This window comes from Phascolarctos cinereus, unplaced genomic scaffold (assembly GCF_003287225.1).
Source record: "Phascolarctos cinereus isolate Bilbo 61053 unplaced genomic scaffold, phaCin_HiC Scaffold_7;HRSCAF=346, whole genome shotgun sequence".
In the NCBI taxonomy this organism is placed as follows: Eukaryota; Metazoa; Chordata; class Mammalia; order Diprotodontia; family Phascolarctidae; genus Phascolarctos; species Phascolarctos cinereus.
Window position 1 is genome coordinate 19,392,153 of NW_027556180.1, and position 22,285 is coordinate 19,414,437.

Below are 22,285 nucleotides of genomic sequence, written 5' to 3' on the forward strand. Positions count from 1 at the left end.
CATTTATAGAAATCAGACACCATGTGGTTATGTTTTAGTTCACATTGCTCATAAATCTTGTTCTTAATTTAACCGACCTTTGTTACCAGATCAAAACGAAAAACACACTTTGGTTCATATTGGACACACTGGATTGATTTCCTTTGTCCTTACAAATTGCTCTCTCCCATTATGCGTATCATTCTTGAGGCTTTCTGAAAGGCCACAGCTTGTGGAAATGCAGGGCTTATTTTATTTTAAGACCCTGGGAGGTGGTCTTTTAAGAAAACTGTTGTCTTCAACTATGGGAACAGAAGGGCAAAATTAATAAAAGGCTTCCGTCGGTGTCTCTGAGACTGAGCAGGACTAGAGTGACATCCTCTGGCCAAACAGCCTTAGTAATTTTCAATTCTATTTGCTTTTGCTGATTCTCCAACAAGGAAGGGAGGAGAGGCCTTCCTTAGATGGGTGCTCTGCTTGCTGGCTTATCTCCACACCTGTGTTTCCACATCAAGAAAGTGACTGCTGTCAATCTCTTTTTTCCTGATTCTTGGAATGTGGATACCTCTGTGGCATTTTTAGAGGTTGGCACAACGTATAGGGTCATAGAACGCTGGAGCAGTGAAGGGACCTTAGCAGTCACCCAGACTGGCTATCTCATTTTGCAGATGAGGAAACTGAGGCCCAGAAGGGTTCAAGGAGTTGGTGCAGTCATCACAGAAAAACCATGAAAAAATCAGCCTGGGAGATGACAGTGTTTTCTGTAAACTTAACACACTTGGAGAGCCAAGATGCTTTAACCTCAATAAAGATGTGAAACTTCTGTGTTCAAGCGTAAGATCAAAACTTCTCACTTTCAAGTTCACACTGGAGCCAGGAGAAGCTGCCTGCCTATCCGAGGATGGAATGCAGCCAAGACCACACATTGGCCCTCTCGCTACATTCCTCGGCCTCACTTTGAAGGTCTCGTCTTTATAATCTGCTTTCAACAAAAGCAAAGCTAATGTTTTTGAAGGTCTCTACATGAGTGCCTGAAAAGAAAGAAAACACGGCAGAAGGGAGTCTCCCAAGAGCTGAGACCTCTGCAGCAGAGCCCGTGCCTGGGCTGGGTGATGTCTGGGACCTGCCTCCCAAGGAGGCTCTGCTTTCTCCTCTGCTCGGAGCTTTGAGCTTCAGCCTTGATTTCATCACTCTACTAACTCTCCTCAGAGACGCTTTGAAAGAATACTAGCCCGCAGTCTTCTTTAAGCTTCATCTTCGTCTCATAGTCCCCTTTTCCCCCTCTTAATTTGTAGACGCCTACACTGCTGACGGAATGTGTCTGTATAGGAGCAAATGGAAAATTGTGTTCAATAAACACGTTCAGCAAACAGTAATAATGATGATGATGATGATGGTGATAAACTACTGCCTTTACAGATGGAATGTTTCCTATTCAGCTGGAATCATAACTAGGGTGTGGTGATCCGAGCTTTGCACCAGGGCTGGGTTTTACAGGGAACTGACAGCACTTTCAGTCCTTCAATATATAAACATGCTAGAAATCAGCATCTACTTAGTAAACGTAATCATCTAAACCAGGAAAATACCAGATAGAAGGATAGGGCGATCTCTTCCCTTCCTGGAACCTGCCCCTTCTTCCCCACCCCTAGGACAGTGTGCTTAGGGCCATTTGTCCAAGATATAGTTTGTGTTGCTTAAATCAACCAAAGAAAAACCCAGTTATGACTCTATAGCCAACACAGTCTCTAAAAATAAAATCTTATTGGTTGTAAAAGTAGGAATGGGAATCCAGTCTAGCTCCTGGGCCTTTGACGCTACTGTTAGCATGCACCGTATTGGAGCAGGGCACAGTGGGTGAGTAAATGCCCCTCAGAGGACTAGAAAAGCTGCTCTCTCTTAGCAGTCTGTTTTCTGGCTGTGCTGGGTCTCCAGGTATCTGCAGCTACTGCCACCATTTTGGAAGGGCTGAGCACCAGTGAAGGGGAGGGAATGGTGCCCCTATTGGGAGTACAGTCGTTTTTCACTGGGTGTAGTAACAAAACGGAATATCTGGACAGAGTGGATACAAGTGTTCCACAGGGGAAAGGAAAACCCTCAATGCTGGTCCATTGCGTGGAGCTGGAGAAGCTTCCATATTCCTCTTGCTTCTTCCTCCGTCTTTCTCCTCTCCTTTCTTCCAGTCCTTGCAAGATCCCTTTTCAAACCTCTAGGTTTGCCCACACTTTGTGTTTATACACAGCCTCCTGTGATTGGAGTCTTTGATCGCAGATTTTTGTGGCAAGACAAGATCAGGGCTAATGCCATTTTGACCTTCAACGATTCCCCAGTATAACTGCCATCCTCATTGTCTGGCCAAGCTGTGCCTGCCAAGACTGGGATTCCCGACAGCAGTTTGTACGAACTGATTACCTGGAGGGCAGCCATGAAACAAGGCTGCCGGCAGAGCTGAGTGAGGAGGCCATGATGAGCGATGATGGGAGAGTGCCTGGCAGGGAATCACAGATTTCTGGGAAGGGCTGACAAGTAACTGTAAGCCTTCGAAGAGCAGCTCAATTTAAGACAAGAGAGGTCTGCCAGGGCCAGCTTTTAAACAGCCCAGACTTAAAACATGACTTCATTGAGAGCAAAATGAATTCGCCCCTAATGAGTTGAGAGGGCAGCTGGTTGGTAAGTCCAAGTATCCAGAAGTCAAAACGAATGAAGAACAGAAAGTTAACTGTTTGCAGCCAGAGATGCCAAATATTGGATCTTGGCCGCATGGCCAGAAGGCCTCTTTCATTTCCACCTGGGTCGTGGCATCATTAACAAGGCCATGAATCTGAAATAGAACTATTGGGTCCCAATAGCTGACATGTCTAATAGTCTTCCGAAGACTGGCAAAGCATTTTTACTGATAGTAAATGGTGAAAATGGAGCCTCAGGGGAGCTAAATGAATGATTACAAATAGTAAAGGCATCAGGTCAAGTCAAGAAGCATTTATTAAGTGCCTACTGTGTGCCAGCACCTTGGTGAAACCTACACTGAAACCTGGGTCTCTCCTGAGTCCACGCCAGGTATGTCACCACATCATAATTACTTGATGCGAGTGTGATAGAGTAAACGGATGACCGGTCACAGGCAGCTGGATAGCGAAGAGGATAGAGCACTGGAATTAGAATTGGTCTTGGAATCTAGAAGAGCCAAAGGTTAATCCTGCCTCAGCCACTAGCTGTATGACCTTGGGCAAGTCATTTAACTTCTCTCTGCCTTGGTTTCCTCATCTGTAAAACAGTGATAATAACAGCACCTACTTTGTTGTGTAAGTCCAATGAGATGATATTTGCAAATGTTAACCCCTTATAAATGATGTTATTATTATTCTAGGCATAGGTCTAGAATTGGAGGGGGCATCTGAGGACATCTGGTTCAAATCTTTCCTTCAAGGTCACATGGGGAGTAAGTGGTAGTGCTGGGCATCGAGTCTGGCTCCTCTGACTCCAGGCACGAAGACCGTGGCCCGGAGAGGAAATGGGACTGGTCAGAGAACTGGACGCCAGGCTGGCCCCTGACCGCCGGGTCAGGGCTCCCTAAGCCAGCCCCTCCTCATTCTGGCCCCCCCCCCCCGCTTCTGTTAATTGTCTCCCATGTATCCTGTCTAGAGCTCCTTCCTACATATTTGTGTCCTTTTATCCACCATTAGACTGTAAGCTCCTTGAGGGCAGGGACCATCTTTTCCCTTTTTAGGTATTGCCACACAGCAGGTGCTCAATGAATGCTTATTGATTTAAACGTTAAGCAAATAAACAATAAACGAATAATCGATGGAAAAATCGATCGAGTTTTACAGGGGAAGAAACTGAGGCCCAGACACATGACTTGTCAGTCACCCAAAAGGCTGGTCCCCAGGGCAGCTGCGGCGCTTCCGCAGGGCTCCAGGGGGCGCTGTGGCGCAGCGCCACCTCCCCGCCCCGCCCCCACACGGGACTCCTCCTCTCCGGCGCTCAGGCTCACGTGAGAGACTTGGGCACGTGATCGAACCCGGCCTGCCGGCGAGGCGTCATGTGACAGGAGGCGACGGCAGCTGCAGCGGCTGTGCCATGGCGAAGGAGGGCGATGGGGAGCGAGCTCTGCTGGCGGCGGAGCCGGAGCTCTCGGAGCCCGGGCCTGGGGCCGGGACCGGAGCGCAGTCCGAGGCCGAGTCGGTGTCCGGGGCCGGGGCCTCCCCGCTGTCCGCGCTCTGCGACCCGGCCCACCTGGCGCACCGGATAGTGGCGCTGGCCTTCATGTGCTTGCTGGGCTTCGGTGAGTGGCCGGGGAGGGGAGCCGGGGCCCTTCCCTGCCTGCCCGGGGACTCCGGGGCGTCGAGGCGGGGCCTGGCCAGCTGGGGGGGGGGCGGCTTCGTGGCACCTCCGACCGGGGCCCCGTTCTGCGTCCTCTGGCAGGGCGAGAAGGGGAAGGGGGCGAGAGCCCCGTCAGAAGGTGCCCGGGGTCGAGACGGGGAGGGGGCGGGGGCCTGGCGAGGACCGGGGGTCTGCGGGTGCTGGTGGGGATGCACCCCGGCGTGGGCGAGGAGGGGGTCCTGGGGGTCAGGATAGACCCCGAAGGGGGCCGTGGATGGAGACTCGGGGGTGGAGAGACTCCCAGACGAGGGGAAGGAGAACGCGGGGCCGCTCGGGGTCCCCGAGGCCCCCGGCTGGGCCTGGGGCGCCGGGGGATGGAAGGGGCGGCTCGGCCGTCAGTCGCCTCCCTGAGCGTCTCTTCGCCGCCGCCTCCGCCTGTGCACGGCCCACCCGGCCTGTCCTTCCAGCCTGGGCGCCGGTCCGTGGCGCAGACTCCCATGCCTGAGAGCTGAGCCCTTCCAGGGCGTGTAAACCGAGACTCTGTGTATCGCGCGTTCAGCTGGGCTTCTGTTCTCTCTAGGCAGCTATTTCTGCTATGACAATCCCGCTGCTCTCCAGATCCAGATTCAGGAGGTAAGCCCCATTCTCACCTTTCTCCTTCCCTTGGAGACCCTCATAACTCTTATGTGTGCCTTCCACAGTGACAGTTGAGGTTAGTTTGCTTTTGTAGTCCTCAAATCAAAGAGAGGTAAAGGTGTGTGGAGGTTGGGAGTCCCAAGCTGTTCTGGAGCCCTCAGAGAACGAAAATCAGGTTTACAGATACATTCTCTGATTTATAACATGTCTTAAAGAATCCCCATTATCCCCTAAGAAGTCATGTGAAGAGTTAAACTGATTTGAAATGTTGGTAGTACTTGTCAGATCAAACCACAAGCTGTCTCTTGATTTTATCTAAAAGCCACTTAACCCTGTTTGTGGAGAGGAGACTGGGATGGATGGTTTTTCTGTTGTATTAAAGGTGAGACTGGTTTGAGTGTGTTTCAGTAGAAAGACCCTGTCTGTGTTAATACAAGGGAGTCAGAGAATGGAGAGCAGAGCAGCCTTCCGTATTTGTGTCGTCTCTGCCTTAAGGGTGAGTGGGGTGGGAGGGGAGCGCAGCATAGCACAGGCCTGTGCAGCCTGCTTATGGCCCACGGGCATGCCGAAGGATTTCGGGCAGCCTGAGAAAAAATGTGGAGGATGCTCCTGAAATCCTTTGGTCTGCAGATGCTGCGGTTTGCTGTTGTCCGAGTTATGATGGGTGCTGGTGTCCACGTTTATCAACATATTAAAATCCATGAGTGACTCATGCATTGGCCACAGGTAGGGACTGGTTTTCACTCTTCAGGTGAAATTTATTAGTCCCTACTTAGGATCATAAAATCTGTAATTGATGGATCTGGACTGACTTAACAGAGACTGATTTCAAGACGAAGAGACCCAGAGGCCAGAGAACTTAGTGACTGAGCTGGAATTTGAAGCCAGACCTGGGTCTTCTGATCAAATGTTCTTTTCCATTGACCACGTTTGATTTGGAGAACTTTGAGAGTGTGTGTGGGGTCTTCCTTGGCCAGTGGAGAATCCTTGTGGAGATTTTCTTTGAGGGGCTGATGGGGAAGAAGGATGGAGGCATGGCATTTTTTACAAATACCTATGCCAGAGGTTTTTGGTAGGTAATTGCTTTGAGGTTAGAAGTTGCATTGGAACAGATATATGGCAAATTATGAAATTCTAACTGAATGCACTACTTAAAAACCTCTTTTGTTCTGTGTTTGTGTAATAATAGCTGGTGTTTATATATTGCTTCAAGGTTTGTAAAAAGCTTTATAGTGTACACAGGGACCCCTTCCACGTCATGACTTTCCCCATCACGGTTTCACTATATCACAGGTTGGCATAAGAAATTAAATGGGAATTTTTGGGGAGTGTTGTGGAAGCCGCAGACAGCGCACAAAGTCCAGGAGATGACGCAGAAAAAGTTTAGAAACTCAGAAAAGCGTAAAATATATGTATAGTATTGTATAATATTAACATATTTTATCTTTTAATACCATAATAATTCAGGCTTCCTTTCTGGTACAAATGGAAGAAGCAAAACATTTCATGTGGATTTTCTAGATTGTGGGGACACTGCGCCCCTAACTCCTGTGATGTGGAAGGGATAACTGTACACACATGTGTGTGTATGTATATATATGTGTAAACATGTATGTATGTGTGTGTATGTGTATGTATGTCTGATTTAATTCTCACAACAACCTTGTGAAATAGGTTCTATTAATAGCCTCATTTTGCAGATCAGGAAACTGAGGCTGAAAGAATAAGTGACTTGCTCAGGGTCACTCAACTAGTCAATGTCTCAGGCAGCATTTGAACTCAGTGCTTTAACCACTGGGCTATTTAATTTCCTATCATATCTTTATATTTGTCATAATTTTGCTGCTCATTTGTAATTTTCCTGACACATTTGAATACTTCATTCACTATTTGTCTCTTGCAAGTTTAAATGGAGTAAAATGATTGTTTTTCTGCTTTTTCCCAGATTATTTATATTTTTCATGGAAATTTGACTTTTGTATAGGGAAAGATCCATGGTCTGGGCCTTTAGGAGAGGATGAACCTCTTCACTTGTGGCTGGAACACTGTGGGAGATGTTTCTCTATGCAGAAAAGTGAGATGGTCATGACCTGTTTGTGGCCAAGCTGTAGCCTACAGTGTAACTGATGATGATTTTTTACATCTTTTCTGTCTAGGATATGCAGATACACACTGTGACCTTCATGCTTCTGTACTCCTGGTACTCTTGGCCCAATGTCATTCTTTGTTTCTTTGGTGGCTTTCTGATAGATCGAGTGTTTGGAATCCGGTGAGTAGCACGCTGGCCGAAGAGGTTAATAGCCTGTCACAGTGGTGATTGATGCGATTCAGGCTTTTCTGAAGAGTCATCAGGGCTGTATTCAGAACTGGTCGGTTTATGGTTTCATTGTGTTTCTCTGGAGTGGGTTCTGAGTCTTTACTGTTTGTTTCCTAAAGTGGTTGAAGGTAAGTTAATGCTCACTTTTATACTTGCAGAAGACATTGCTGCTGAGGAGTTATCCTTACTCACTTAGTGAACAGATTACGTGGTGTGTACTTTGTCTAGGGGGGTGGCTGCCTTTTTCCTTCTACATTTGCTTTTTCTTGAGTAGTCATTATTACATTTCTATCAGAAGATGAGCGAGGGAAGGAGAGAGCATGAAATTCCAGTCAACCAGTTTTGCCAGTTTTTAGATCTGGACAAAATATGGGGGGAAGGTTGATGCCACTTAACAGATTTCTTTTAACCCATATTTTTGCATTTTATTTGTGTTGATGAAGAGACTGGATAAGCCAGCACTGGCTGTAAGTTAGAGCCAAAGGTCGACATAACGTGATATTTCAATGTCATCAAAGGTTGTGTGACTGTTACAGAGTTTTGGGGTTACTTGGTTAACAAGCCTACCACTGTTATTACTACACATATGTTGCAGTGTGTGTGGTACTGGTCAGTGGAAACTTTTTCAATTTTCATCATTTTATTTAAGAAGTTAAGGTGAATTAAATTAAAATTTGCTGTTCTTGAATCCTTTGGAATTTTCTGGAGAAATTTTTAAGTATTTAAAATCACTGGTGTTTCTTCGAGAGAGTGGGAAGATTGTCAGCAGTGAAAATTGAATTGAATTTTATAGACATCTTGGTTATTGGATTATAGTAATTTGTTCTGAACTCTTTCTTTCTAGGTGGGGCTCCATTATATTTAGCCTCATGGTTTGTATTGGACAGGTAAGGAGGACTTGGTGAGGCTTTGGAATTCTTGCCTGAATCAATGAATTTTTAGAATATCGTGAATACTCTTATACCTAGCTAGATGTGAGGTGTGGGTACAGGCCCTGAAGTAGTTGAGCCGAGTTCTGTATCTGTCAAATCTGCCTTCAGACTGGGGGGTCAGTCTGGTATTTTGCTGTTTGAGTTATCGCAGTCCATTTCCTTTGGGTCAGCAGGGCCTGGCCACGGGCTGGGTTTCTGGTCAGGTTTGCCTTTGACACCAGCCATGTGAGTCTGGCAGGCTGCTTCGACTCTCTGCCTTGGGGAGTTTCCTAGGACTTGGCTGCTAAGATGGTTGTGATAGACACTTGTGGTCCTGTAGAGGCGGGGGCATTTCTTCACTCTGTGTGCTGCGGGTGGGCACCTGTGCGTGTTCGTGGATCGCTAAGGAATGTTTGCATTACAGGTCATTTTTGCCATGGGTGCCCTGGTCAATGCTTTTTGGCTGATGCAGTTGGGGAGATTTGTATTTGGGTAAGTTAAAGAGCATTTCATTTATTCCTTAGTGGCTAATTATAACTTTCCCTTTTTACATTTGTCCGTTTATTTTCTTTGAATTATATAAAGCACATAAACTTACCCACCAAGAAGGTCTTGAAGACCAACACGACCCCTGTAAATCCCCGCCCCTTTTTTCTTAAAGAATAGGTGAAGTATTGCTGTGACTGCTTATGATATGGAGTGTGAACATAAAGAAAATCTTGGAGTTGTTGCCCCTGCCCTGGTTGCAGTTAGCCATCTCTTCCTGCTAGAGATTTTATTGTACTGTCATGAGGCAGGAAGGTATTAAGCCTTATTTGGAAGCCCAGTCCATTTGATTATAGCCTGGTCGTTCACTGGGATTCACATGCAGGGGTATTTGGTAAAGGGCTCCATCCTACGGATTGGAGGTCTCTATATTCCAAGATCATTGGAGGGATTAGTTGAGTTTGCACTTTTATTTTATTTTATTCATTCATTCATTCATTTATTTTATTATTTATTTCATTCATTCATTCATTCATTCATTCATTCATTCATTCATTCATTTTTAGGCAGTTGGGGTTAAGTGACTTGCCCAGGGTCACACAGCTAGTAAATTTCAAGTGTTTGATCTGTGGCCAGATTTGAACTCAGGTCCTCCTGACTCCAGGGCCAGTGCTCTATCCACTGTGCCACCTAGCTTCCCCTGCGTTTGCATTTTTAAAAGCCTGCGTGTACCCAGCACTGGCAGAGAGGTGGGAGGAGGAGGGTTCAATACCCGCTAGGCACCTACCATGTGCAAAGCCCTGTTCAGACGTACACAGACAAAAAAACGGAACAGGACCTGCCCCCAAGGAGCTTATATTTTGCTGCAGATACGCCACCTGTCCGCATGTAAAGAAGAGGATTTTGCCAGCATGGGAAACGGTGTGTGGGAGTTCTCTTCACCAGTGTGCCATCTTGTCTGTGGCTTCGTAGAGCATTGCGTGATACACAGAGAGGGACCAGCCCAGGACCCCAGAGCTAGTGGGTGAGGGTAGCATTTAGACTCAGGGCTTCCCGACTCCCAGCACCACACTGACCTGCTCAGCTGCTTCTCTGAAACACGTGCACACATAAGGAAATACAAAAAAAATGGGGGTAAGCACGCTGTTCCACATGGAGGGAGCATTAGGAAAGGCTTCCCCTGAGGAGGGGGCCTGGCCTTGAGCACTGGTTCATGGGGCAGCGCGTGGCTCAGTAGCTGATTGAGCCAGAAGATGTCGAGGGGGTGGGGATGGAGTAAGATGAAGGGATGGAGGAGGGTGGCCCGTGGCCTTTCTGTGCCTTTGCTAGGCCAGGTGTACAAATGAGACAGACGATAAGTGACCAGAACAGTTCTAAGATTAGGTGAGGGAGTGAAATGATAGTGGAGGGAATGTGTCGGGGGGAGAAATTTAAAGGAAATGGCGGTTCATCATGAGGAGGAAGTTAGGGTGGGGTTGGATGAGACTTCAGAGGTCATTTAGTCCATACTCATTTCACAGACGAGAAAACTGAGGCCCAGTGGTGAGAAGTGACCTGCTTAAGGTAGCACAGGCAGGGAGTACATTTAATTGAATTTGGAAATGTTGGGGCAACATATAGGGTCCCCTACTTTTTTGTGATGAGGAGTTGATCTGTTCTTCCCTGAAGCTGTAGAATTTGGGGAGAGAACAGATTCACTGACACAGAAGGTTTGCTGATGAACCCCTGGGTAGAGGGGTGTGTTCTAACCTTGGGCCACATTTGTTACTAGCCTCTCAGGTGCTAGAGAGACCTCATGTTGGATAGCTGAGGTCAGTCATTGGTGCAGTGTGGCATGAAGGACTGAGTATAAGATAAATAGATCGCCAAGAATGTTGCTGATTGCCTGTGCCCGTAACAACAATGTCTGCTAGCTGGACGTGTGTGATTTCCTAGGCTAACTTATAGGGATTCAGGTGCCAGCAGTGCGTTAGGGGAGACCAGACAGTGCCCATGGGAGCCACTGTGTTTGGCCTCAGAACAAGAAAGAAAACAGAAGGGAAGAGAGAAGGAGTGACGTGGAGAGGAGGAGAGAGAAGAACATTTAAGGGTCTGGCCAGAGGTGGCAAAGACCAGTGAAGGTGATTGAGCTGAAGAATGAGCTGGCTGTTCTGTGTACTAAGGAGATTACTTTGGTAGGTATCATGGAATATATGTGCATTGCAGAAAGTCAGTCCATTAACAGCAGGAACACTTCAGTGCTGCAAAGCCAGGTGACTTCAACTTTCTGGTAGCCCTGGCTTTGGGGGACAGATCTGCAGGCCCAGGAAGAGCGCGTTGGTGGAGCAGGGCTTTGGGACTGGTAATGGCGAAAGGACAGAAAGGAAAGACTGGAGAGAGGGAATGAGAGACGTGAAGGCCTGGAGGAAGACCTGGGAGGGACGATGGAGTCATTGAGGAGCTGGAGTAGAAAGAGAGGGAGATCACCTCGAGTGTTGGAGGAGCAGTTTGCTGTCCTGCTTTCCTTGGTCCGCGTCGCTGTTTCCCGTCTCTCTTTCTGGGTCAGTACTTCTGGTTTTGGTCCTCCTCCTCCTTCATTACCCTGGACTATCACAGTGCCTCCTAAGTGTTCTGTTCCCAGCCTCTCCTTCAATTCATCCTTCACACATCTGCCAAAGTAATCTTCCAGTGCACAGGTCTCATCATTTTTCTGCTGAAGAATCATCATTAGGTCCCTGTTGCTTATCAAAAGACATATATATTCCTCAGCCTGGCTTTTATAAGTGATTCTCTATCACAGAGGTGTTGAACTGGGCCAGCAGAACTCCCCAGGGCAGAACTAGATGAAAGTGTAATTGGGAAGTGTTTAACAAAATAAATAAAAATACAGCACAACATAGATGATGTTTGGTCATCATGCTTTTCTGAGTAGATCTGTGCCCCTCTGCAGAGCCTGTCTCTTTGAGTTGACCCCACTGCTGCTGGCCTGCATGCTGCCCTTTCAGCTGTCCCCCAGTCTTGTTTCCTGTCTTCTTGTCTCTGCAGCACTGGTAGCCCTGCTCGAAATTATCTTCTGTTACATCTCTGCCCTTTGGAAATCTTTCTGTTCTAAGAAATCTTCTTTGAGATCAACCCTATTACTCTTTCCTCCTCACATCACTCCTGCGCCTGTCAGGATGTTTCTAATGCACTTAGGTTGTGATTTGTGGCCAGTGTAAGTGGACATTTACCTTAGCCTCGTTTTTACCTGCCCCATTCGTCTTTGTATTCCTAATACTTTACAAGATGCATTGCAATAGAGTTGGCACATGATAAATGTTGAATTGAATGATTGATTTTCGTTTTCTTTTTTTAGGATTGGTGGGGAGTCCTTAGCAGTTGCACAAAATACCTATGCTGTGAGTTGGTTTAAGGGCAAAGAATTAAACCTGGTATTTGGACTCCAACTTAGCATGGCTAGAATTGTGAGTAGGACAATACACTTCCGATCTATTGAATGTTTCGATGGCGACAGTATTTCACACACTTTTTGCTCTGATTAGGCTGTGTTGCTCAAGTAGACTAGGCAGTAAAGAAGTAGTTTTATTATCTTCTGTTCTTATTTAGGGTTTTATAGATAACACGGTGTGTGAGAGAGAGAGAGAGAGAGAGAGTGAGTGTGTTTCAATAAAGCTAGTAAATCATTAATAAATTTTTAATTTTTGTTTTGTTTGTTAAGTGTTATCTACACAAACACACATATGAAGCTATTAACATTTGGCTTATGAGAAATTTCTCTAGAAATTCTGCAGTATTTTAAGTAGTTACTTGCTGTAATGTTTCACCATTTTTCACATATATAAAACATTGTGCAATATGAAGCCATGCAGTGTTGGAGGGACCTTCCAGGTCATCATGCTTGGTACAGGAATTCCCCTGGTGACATTTCTGACTTAATTGTCTAATCTTTTGGATGAGAAGTTCTCTATTTTTGTGGTAATTTATTAAATTTTTCTTAACTGTTTTTAAGCATTTAATTTAATTGTTCAGCTTTTATTTAGTATTTTGTTTTTCCCCAGTTACACATAAAAGCAATTTGCAACATTCGTTTGTAAAACTTTGAGTTCCAAATTCTTTCTCTTCCTCCCTCCCCAACTCTGCCCCCCCAACCTCCCCCATTGAGAAAGCAAGCAGTTTGATATAGGTTATATGTAGCCATGCAAAACATATCCATAATAGTCATATTGTGAAAGAAAACATAGACCAAAAAAAACCAACTCAAGAAAAATAAAGAAAGTAAAAAAAATACGTCATTCTGTATTCAGACACCATCAGTTCTTTGTCTGGGGTTGGATAGCATTTGTCATCCTAAGTCCTTCCGAGTTGTCTTGGATCATTGTATGGCTGAGAATAGCTAGGTTATTCACAGTTAATCGTCTTACAATACTGCTGTTATTTTGTGCACAGGACATTTCACTTTGCTTCATCTTTCCGGGTTTTTCTGAGAACATCGTGCTCATCATTTCTTGGAGTACAGTTGTATGCCATCCTAATCACCCACCTCAACTTGTTTAATTGATGGACTTCCCCTCAATTTCTCATTCTTTACCCCCAGAAATGAGCTGCTATAAATATTTTTGTACATATAGGTTCTTTTCCTTTTTGTTTTTTCTCTTTTGGGATACAGACCTAGTAGTGGTATGGCTGGGTCAAAGGGTATGCTTTGGGCATAGTTCCAAATTGCTTTACGGAATGGTTGGATCAGTTCACAGTTCCACCAACAGTATATTAATGTCTCATTTTTCCCCACATCCCTTCCAACATTTGTCATTTTCCTTTGCTGTCCTATTAGTCTAATAGGCATGAGGTAGTACCTCAGAATTGTTTTAATTTGCATTTCTCCAATTAATAGTGACTTAGAGCATTTTTTTCATATGGCTATAGATAGCTTTAATTACTTTATCTGAAAACTGTTCATATCTTTTGATCATTTCTCAGTTGGGGAATGGCTCTTTCATAAATTTGACTCAGTTCTCTATATGTTTGAGAATGAGGCCTTCATCAGAGAAATTTGCTTCAAAAATTTTTTCACAGTTACTATTGCTAACTTTATGTTCCTTCATCCTATGCTTCCTCTCCCCCCATTTATTCTGTTCTTTTTCTCCTTTCATCCTGTCCCTCCTCAAACGTATTTTGCTTTTGACTGCTCTCTCCCCTCTTCTGTTTCCCCCTCCCCTTCCTTTTCTTATCCCCTCCCTTCCTACTTTCCTGTAGAGTAAGATAGATTTCTGTACCAATGGAGTGTGCTATTTGACATTATTATCTGTTACTGAGATAGTGGCAGGAGAGGGGCTTGTCGGATTTGTAGGTGGCACAAAAGTAGTAGTAACATGGTAGTCAGGTTCCCAAAAGATCTTGTTGGGCTTGACTCTGGGACCTGGTCTAATAATATGAAATTTAAGAGTTAAATCTAAAGTCTTTTATGCTTGGGTTAAAAAAAAATCACCTTCACATTCAGCAGTTTGATGTAGTCACCAAGAGGCCAGAGTAATTGATGGCTTCATGAGCAGCCTCGTGTCCAAGCCTAGGGAGGTGATGGTCCTTTGGGGCCCTGCCCTGGTTATTAGGTGCAGTTCTGGGGGCCACAGTTTAAGAAGAGCATGGATAAATCCCTAGCATCCAGGGAGGGCGGCAGGATAAAAATGGTGGCCTTGAGATGATGCCATGGGGGAATTACTCAACATGTACCAGCAGGGGGCAGCCTGGAAGAGAATGGCCTTGAGGCCCTGTCTCCTGCCTTCTGGTAGTAGAAAGAGTTCCCCTGGAGGAGGGTCCAGCCTCATTCTGCTCAGCCCCTCAGGGCTGAGCGGCAGGCGCCAGGTGGCATTGCAGAGAGTCCAGTTGAAGAGTGATGTGAGGAACCTTGGAGTGACCAGCAGTGGCCTGGCCTCGGGCTGCCTCTCACTGGCTGACCACTTGTGGAGCGTCTTGGAGAGCATCCTTCCTCGTTCAGCTTCGGGTCCTTGTGACTCTTCCTCTGCTCTTGGAGGAACTATTCCCTAGGCCTCTGCACTGGGAGCTGGCCGGGACGTTGGAGGCGCCCCCCCCCCCCGGTCCTACCTCCTCCTCCTCTGGCTGTGGAAACCACAGCTTAGAGGAGGGATCCCCCAGGTGGGCCGGGCCTCCAGAGCTCTGGGCCCTCGGCCAAGTTTGAGAGTGTGTTGTTTTCTCTTTAATTGTTGGTGCCTTTTACATCACACTTACTTTTTCCATAGTTTTGTAATTTTATTGGGACCTTTTCCTCTTTTCCTTTAAGGTTTAAGTTTAAGAGTACCAATTTTCTTCCCAATCACGAGCTTCATAATATTTATAGAAAAAGCAGAAACAAAACCAAATTCCTTCTTGTGTCCTGACACAAACATCTCAGAAGCCTCCTCACAGGCCTCCAGCTAGCTCCCCAAGCCTTTCTTTTTAGGAAGTTGTGGCCTGCAGCCCAAGGAGGAAGAGACCTTGGAAATCATGGAGATGAGCTCCTATTTTATAGATGAGGAAGCAGGCCCAGAGAAGCCCTGAGACAGAAAGTCCTGGCTAGGAAACACAGTGGCTACACAGAGCACAGGTGTTTTCCTGGCTGCTTTTTCTTTTTCTTCCTGAATCTGCCCTAATGTCCTTATTTCAGTAGAAATGGGCATTGGTTTTGCAGAGTCTTGGCAGACTCTAACACCTTTTTTGTGCTCTCTTGGAAGAGGGTATCCCTGCATTAAGTCAGGCACAGGGTCTTCTGTAGCGGGCAGCGAGGTGGCTCAGTGGGTAGGATGCTAGGCCTGGAGTCAGGAAGACATGAGTTCAGATCTAGCCTCAGACACTTAACCAGCTATGTGACCTTGAGCGAGTCACCTTACCTCTGTTTGCCTCAGTTTACTCATCTGTAAAATGAGCTGGAGAAGGACACGGCAAACCGCTCCAATATCTTTGCCAAGAAAACCTCAGATGGGGTCACGAAGAGTTGGACATGGCTGAAATGAGTGAACGACAACAGGGCCCTCTGTGCCCCAGAGCGGCCTCTCTCCAAGCAGTGTTTCGGAACACAGTGGGGTGTGCACACACATGTGTGCGCGCGCGTGTGTGTGTGTGTGTGTGTGTGTTTTTGGAGGGAGGTAAATTCTTGTGGGTGTCTCACTGCTTCCTCTCTATGAAGAATCTCATTTCTTTGTCCAGCTCAGTGCAGAGCAGAGGTGTCTAACACCTGCCTGAAATATTTAGTAAAATAAAACTACAAGAAGGCAGAGAGATAAATTAACCTTTTAGAACTCCGTGGCCTGTGGCCCTGGCTGGGTCCTTGGGCAGGGTTTGGTGACCTTTCCCTCCCCTCTTCCTAGCCCGCATTTGAGTGGATGCTCCTGGCCCAGGGGTCCTTCTCTGTTCTGCGTTAGGGTTGTTCTTTTGCCCTCCCAGCTGTAAGGACTAAGTGACTTTCTCTTTCCTTGGAATCCTTTTCTCTGTGTCCTCTTCCAGTGTGACTGCTCTGTCCTGCCCAGCCTCTCCAGAGTTGAGGGCAGGGCCATTCTGGGGACCCTCTTGTTTTCTCTTCTCCCAGAGAGACCAGCTTGTGTTTCTAAGACCTGTTTGGCAACTGCCTCAGGCAGGAACACAGACAAAGCAAGTAACCTCTAAAGCATAGAAGCAGTTTTCTCAGTGTCTGTGCCCTGAGCCCCTTTGTAGATTCCCCTTCAGAAAACATGAGGACCCCCTTCCCCTTCCCCCCACCCCCCTTGCCAAACATGTCTCTTGTTGGGCTCCTGGTTATTTGGAGGCTCTTGAGAATAGTGTCTGTTGTCCAGCTGGCCTGGCTAATCCTCCTGTTTCATGTGTGTCTGAAGACGTGGTTATTGTTAATGATTGATAACATGTAGTGCAATGTGTGGACAAGTGGGAGGAGAGGGGACGTGTGTTCAGAAGCGGGGGCTGTGGCTGAGGCTGGGGGATTGCTCGAGCTGGGAGTTCCGAGCTGGAATGGGATAAGCTGATTGGGTGTCTGTGCCAAGTTTGACATTAATGTCTGTGGTGGACCCCTGGGAGAGGGTGGGTTAGCGCAGGTGGGAAATGGTGGCATGGCCTGGGCCTGGGTGGCACCCCTGCCTCACCGAGAGGGGGGACCCAGTCTTTAAAAAAGAAAGGACAGGCTCAAAGCTTGTTTTGGCACCGTGAGCTGCCCTTCATTGTAGACCCCTCGAATGCGTTCTTTGACTGGGGGCAAGAGCAGTAGTTTCTGTCGTGGCATTCATAGCATGGGGTCGAAATTGAGGGAGGCTGGCTTTGTTCTTGTCCTTGGGAGCTTCCAGTCTCAGGCAGCTTTATTGAAGGAGGATTTGTGGAAGAGTCATAGTGCACACATTTCACACAGGCAGCAATATCACTTTGCAGCAGGCTCTCGCTGCTGCCATGCTTACATCTTAATTTTTTCATCCCAATGAGTCGACAAAGATAAGCTTTTTAATAGGATGGCTTCTTTTGTAATGCATTTCTTTCATTCCTTCAGAAACAATGGCCCCGAGAAACATTATTGTATTTAGTCATAATTATTTGGTGAATGCAAACTAGCAGCAGCCCATTATAATGTGGCTTTTCCGAGGGATGCAGACAGAGTGCTAGTCACATAATGTCCCTGGAAACCCCTCTTAGCCTGGAGGGGAGGGCTTCCTGTCATTTTTCTGTTCCAGCCCATTTTGCAGCTTAACCATTTGTAAGAGGAGACCCGACTTCATTGGGCATAGGCACTTTTTCTCTAAGATGAGGCTGACTTGTAGCTCTTTGTTCAGTGAGCACATTGGGTTTTAGCATCAGCAGCAGAATCATTGGACACTTGCTGTTTGTTTGCTTTAATCCCCTTGTGTGAATATTTCCACTTTGATGCAGTACAAACATTTGTCATTTGCTAGTTTCTATTATCGGGGCAGGCCAGGGGGGCGTTTTTCTCAATAACCTTTAAAAAGACCTAGAATGAAGTGTGTTTCTTTTATTTTTAATCCTCCCCAAACTTACCCCTCCAAAGTGTGCTTGGAAGAGAAATCAGAAATATTCATCACTGCTTTTATGGTTTAGCAGAACCTTAATTTGCTCCCGTTTCCTCTTCTGTATTTTTAAAGGCTAGTATGACTGAAGACTCCAATGTGCTTCTTTTCATCTTTTAGGGGAGTACAGTAAATCTGAATGTTATGGGATGGCTGTATTCCAGGGTTGAAGGCTTGCTTGGTTACTCTGGTCACACGACACTTGGCATCACACTTATGATTGGTTAGTGAATCTTTGTCACTTCAAGAACGTAGCAGAGGGGGTGCCGTTGGGGACATGAGAACATACAAGGTCTACGCTGCTCCTGCCACTTCCTCACCGTATGACTAGAGAGAAGTTGGCCAGCTCTCTGACCTGTGTTTCCTCATCTGCACAGTGGAACTCGTAATCCTGGCTTTGTCTCACTTGAGGGGCTTCTGAGAAGTAAGGGATGGGCATTCCAGTATGTCCTTCCATCAGTTTCAGGTGTCCCAGAGATGGTTGGGGTCATAACATGGGGGAGGGGGTGTATACAGCAAAGTACTTTCTTTGGGGATCAGTGACTTTCACTTTCCAGTAGGCTGACACAGCAGACTGACTGTGCTCTCTCCCCAGAGGGTAACTGTTTTCTCCAGCCCCAAATGGTGCAGGTTTTTTGGCAGTGAAGGGAAGTACTGGAGTGGACAGCCATACTGATGCTTTAAATTAAACCTGCTAAAAGATTTGCTAAGAGGAGTTATTCTAAGGAGGCAGGCAAAGCTTGGATGTTATTCTGACCTTAAACCTCTAAAAACCATCTCGCTCTCCCATGTAGATTACCAGTTGGAGATGCTTTGGGGCCTAGCAAAGCTCTTGGGGACAGTTGACCCTCATTCATTCCTTTACTTCAGTCCCTAGCTCTCCCCACTGTGCTCAGGAAATGGGCATTTTGATTGGAGGTAGAAGGCAGGTCCGGGCTGGCTGGAGGTGTTTCCTCAGTGTAGTGAGGACTCCTAGTGGGGCAGCTGGGCTGGAGAGGCGAGTTCAGAGGTGACCAGAGAAAGGCAGTGAAGGATGGCTTGGCTTGCTTTGCTTTTACTCACATTATCAGTCATCATTAAAGGTGAAGGGGTTGAGCCTGACGCTTACCTGGTGAAGCCTGCTAGTCTTTAGCAGGCTACAGCCCCAGATCTAGTGGGGCTTCCCTAGCTCCTTCAGTTTGGCTGTTCAGACCCTTCTAGAATGATGGGGAGCTTCCTGTTGGAAGGATGGTTAGTAGTGATTCCCTCAAAGCCCGGGGTTTCCTTTATGAAAGTCTAGCCCTGCTTTTAGGTACTTGACAATCTAGTCTGCAGATTTAAATTCTTGGCTTTTATTTCAGGGGGTGTAACATGTATCTTTTCACTCATCTGTGCGTTGATTCTTGGCTACTTGGACTGGAGAGCTGAGCGAATCCTTCATAAAGAACAGGGAAAGACTGGTAAGCCGTGAACTCTGTATTTGGAGATTATCAATGGAGATTTTTTGGGGGAGGCTGCTGAGTGGACTGCCCAAATTGGGGGCTTAATAAATGATGGATTTTTGGTTTTCACTTCCAAAATTTATTTCCTGTTGTCTAAATTTAAACATTGATGTTTTTCTTTCAAACCTGATTTAAAACATTATTTATTAAGCTTTGTGTTTTTTAGAAATAGAATATTTGTAAAAAAAATTATTGCAAAGGGGATAACCTCACTTGAACATTTCAGCTTCTCAGGCTGCCTATATGCATTTGAATCATTCCACCATATTCTGTTAGTAATTTACTTGGGCTCAGAGATGATTTAACTTCATGTGAAACTCAGCTAAATTATGAAAGAAGTAAAATCCTAATGGTAGAAGAAAACTCATTATCCTTATTCTTGTTCCTCCAGGGGAAGTTATCAAATTGACAGACATGAAGGACTTCTCCTTATCCCTGTGGCTTATATTTGTGATTTGTGCGTGTTACTATGTGGCCGTGTTCCCTTTTATTGGACTTGGCAAGTAAGCATGTTGGCCCCCTCGTGGGAGCGCCAGGCCCTCGGTTTGTGCTCTTGGATTGGACACACACAATACTTCCATGGGAAATCTTGCATTCTTAGATGTGGGTTATACACTTAGCTTGTGGAAAAAAGTGAAGATAAAAAAAAATGCAAGTACCTGTTTGATGTGTAAATGATTTTGTTAGCCTTGGGTTAGTGTTTGCAGGTAATTTTGAGAAAACCCTTTGTGACAGTGACTGGCATAATTGATTCTGTTTAAATCTTAACTTCAGACTTTGTATGTCACTTCTGTAGCTAGGAAGACTGCCACATTCAGCATTAATTAAATTAAACACCTTATTGTCACGGGCCTACTTTGTCCAGTGTTCTAGAAATGCAAAGATGAGCCAGAATGCCCCCCCTTCCTGCTCCAGGCAGCTTCTAACAGGTGGGGAGCCTGTGGCCTTCAAAATCCTTAAGTGCGGCCTTTGGACTGAATCCGAATTTTACAAAACAAATTCTGTAAATTTGGATTCAGTTAGAAGGCCGCATTTGAGGATCTGGAAGGCCACATGTGGCCTCAGGGCTGCAGGTTCTCCACCCTTGTAACAACCCTTTCCCATTAAATGGTCTCACCAATGACTTTGATGGGTCAGGAGGGGGTGAGTTCCAAAGTGAATCCCAGGGAAAAATGCTGTGAAAAACTTGGAGTTGACGGCACTTTCAGCCGGGCTGGGAGCAGGGAAGATGGGCTGGCCTGGCTGGACATTTGTTTGACCAGAGCTGCAGCTTCTTCGTCCTGTCTGGTCTTCCTAAGTTTCTCTCACATCCTCATCTACCAGAACAGAGCAACTTTTGAACTTGTGACTATTGCATTTACATTATGGTTTAAAATAATTTCCTACAAAGGTTGATGTCATTATGAAGTAGAGAACCCAATTAGTGCAGTCATTTGAATGTTAAATTCTTCTTTTTTGAAAATTTACAACTAATGTTTCAGAAGTGGTCAGGGAATTAATCGGAGTTTGTTTAATTCAGATAATTAGGTGTCACCCAAGTTTAGCCTATAGATTTCAGAATTCATATTCAGTAGGCTCTGAAGACAGCCTCATTTTAAGCCAGTTTAGGAGCACAGGCTCATGGAGTTTGAGATGGAAGGAGCTGGGAAAGGCCTTGGTGTGAGGCCCTGAAGCCAAGCAAGGCGAGTGACTTGTTGGCCCAACCCAGCGGGAGGTGGGAAGGGGCAGCGCTGGCCATTGGCACCCCTTGGGTGCCCCTCTGCCTCAACCTCAAGTGTCATCACATAGAAAACTTGTTATTATTCTAGTCTGACTTTTTTGACAAATGAAGCCTTTTCTAAAAAATGCTGTTTTCTATTTCTCTTTCCCAACTCCTTTCAATTTTAGGGTCTTCTTTATGGGGAAATTTAAAGTATCCACAGAAGAAGCAAGTGCAATTAACAGGTATTGAATCAATCAGACATCTGTTAGTGCTAATGTTGGTGGTTATAGGGTGTGCAAGAACAGTGTGAAAAAACATGAGAGCATTTATTGCTTTTTTAGGCTGAATAGTGTATGACACCCAGTAGTAGTGAGGACTGAGGTGATCCAGCTGTCCCTGGGGCCACCTGCAGAGCCTCGCAGCCCTGGGGAGAGGTGTGTGTGAGTGCGTGCATGCACTGTCTGTTTGGTGGGCTTGGGGGTTGCCGAGGAACTTCTGACGTGTGCCTGTGGTTGATTTCAGAGCAGGTAAAGTGGAGATGTGCTTTGTTTGGCTTAGGGTGAGAAGTGTTTCTATTGCCTTTGATTCATTAGGTATATTGTATTTTCTTCCACCCTCTCTCCTGTTGTGTTAGTATCGTGTACGTCCTCTCCGCTCCTCTGTCTCCCATCTTTGGGCTGATGGTGGACAAAGCAGGCCGAAACATCTTCTGGGTTCTGTGTGCAGTCGTGGCCACCATGGCTTCCCACGTAATGCTGGCATTTACCTTCTGGAATCCGTGGATCGCCATGGTAAAGTGTGAGCCCTGGGGTGATGCTTTCTGATTTCTGTAGGAACCTTTATAACTGGGTCAGAGCGAGATGGACTGGCTGTAGAAGGGCCTGCTCAGCAGTGTCTGTGTGAGCAGTGATTTCAGCTGAGGGATGAATACTTGGTTTCCTTTCTGTGTGATCTGGTCTCTGCAGAGGGCTCCCCACAGCCCACAGTCCTTTTCCTCTTCTCTGTGGATGAGCAGACTCCCCACGAAGGCTTTTCGCCCATCTTCTCACGTCTCCCACTCTGTCCATTCCCTGTCAGCTCAGGACTTCACCTCGTGCTTAACTAAGAGACAAGAGAAGCTTTGTCATGAGCTCCTCCTCCTCCTCCTCCACTTTTCCTAGTCTTGGTAACTGCAGTGCCTGGCACAATGTCTGGCACATGGGGTCTTCATAAATGCCCATCAGGTTCCTTTTTGCTTCGTGTAAAATTTATTATATCGAAATGTGAAATTTTCTTTTATATTTGTCTACCCAGTTAAGGATATGTTCCAAAGAATAATCCTGAGCAGCCAGATGGCTCAGTGAACACAGTGCTGGGCCTGGAGTCAGGAAGACCTGAGTTCACATCTGGTAACTTGCTGGATGTCTCACTGTGGGCAGGTC

At 46.2% G+C, this 22,285-nt stretch overlaps 1 protein-coding gene across 3 annotated transcripts in view; it reads left to right on the forward strand.

The window, feature by feature from the left end:
- Nucleotides 1-3,997: 3,997 nt before the first annotated feature.
- Nucleotides 3,998-22,285, forward strand: part of LOC110210085 (lysosomal dipeptide transporter MFSD1) — a 46,428-nt gene continuing 28,140 nt past the window's right edge. For 2 of the 3 annotated variants that reach the window (XM_020988868.2, XM_020988869.2), the window contains exons 1-11: nucleotides 4,000-4,264; nucleotides 4,883-4,935; nucleotides 7,095-7,207; nucleotides 8,100-8,142; nucleotides 8,591-8,658; nucleotides 11,987-12,095; nucleotides 17,802-17,904; nucleotides 19,022-19,120; nucleotides 19,554-19,665; nucleotides 21,050-21,106; nucleotides 21,499-21,655. In XM_020988868.2, the coding sequence (XP_020844527.1) occupies nucleotides 4,060-4,264; nucleotides 4,883-4,935; nucleotides 7,095-7,207; nucleotides 8,100-8,142; nucleotides 8,591-8,658; nucleotides 11,987-12,095; nucleotides 17,802-17,904; nucleotides 19,022-19,120; nucleotides 19,554-19,665; nucleotides 21,050-21,106; nucleotides 21,499-21,655 (1,119 nt within the window). In that variant the 5' untranslated portion in view covers nucleotides 4,000-4,059. Of the gene's footprint in view, nucleotides 4,265-4,882; nucleotides 4,936-7,094; nucleotides 7,208-8,099; nucleotides 8,143-8,590; nucleotides 8,659-11,986; nucleotides 12,096-17,801; nucleotides 17,905-19,021; nucleotides 19,121-19,553; nucleotides 19,666-21,049; nucleotides 21,107-21,498; nucleotides 21,656-22,285 lie in introns of all 3 variants that reach the window. The other variant, XM_020988867.2, reaches the window with a different exon arrangement.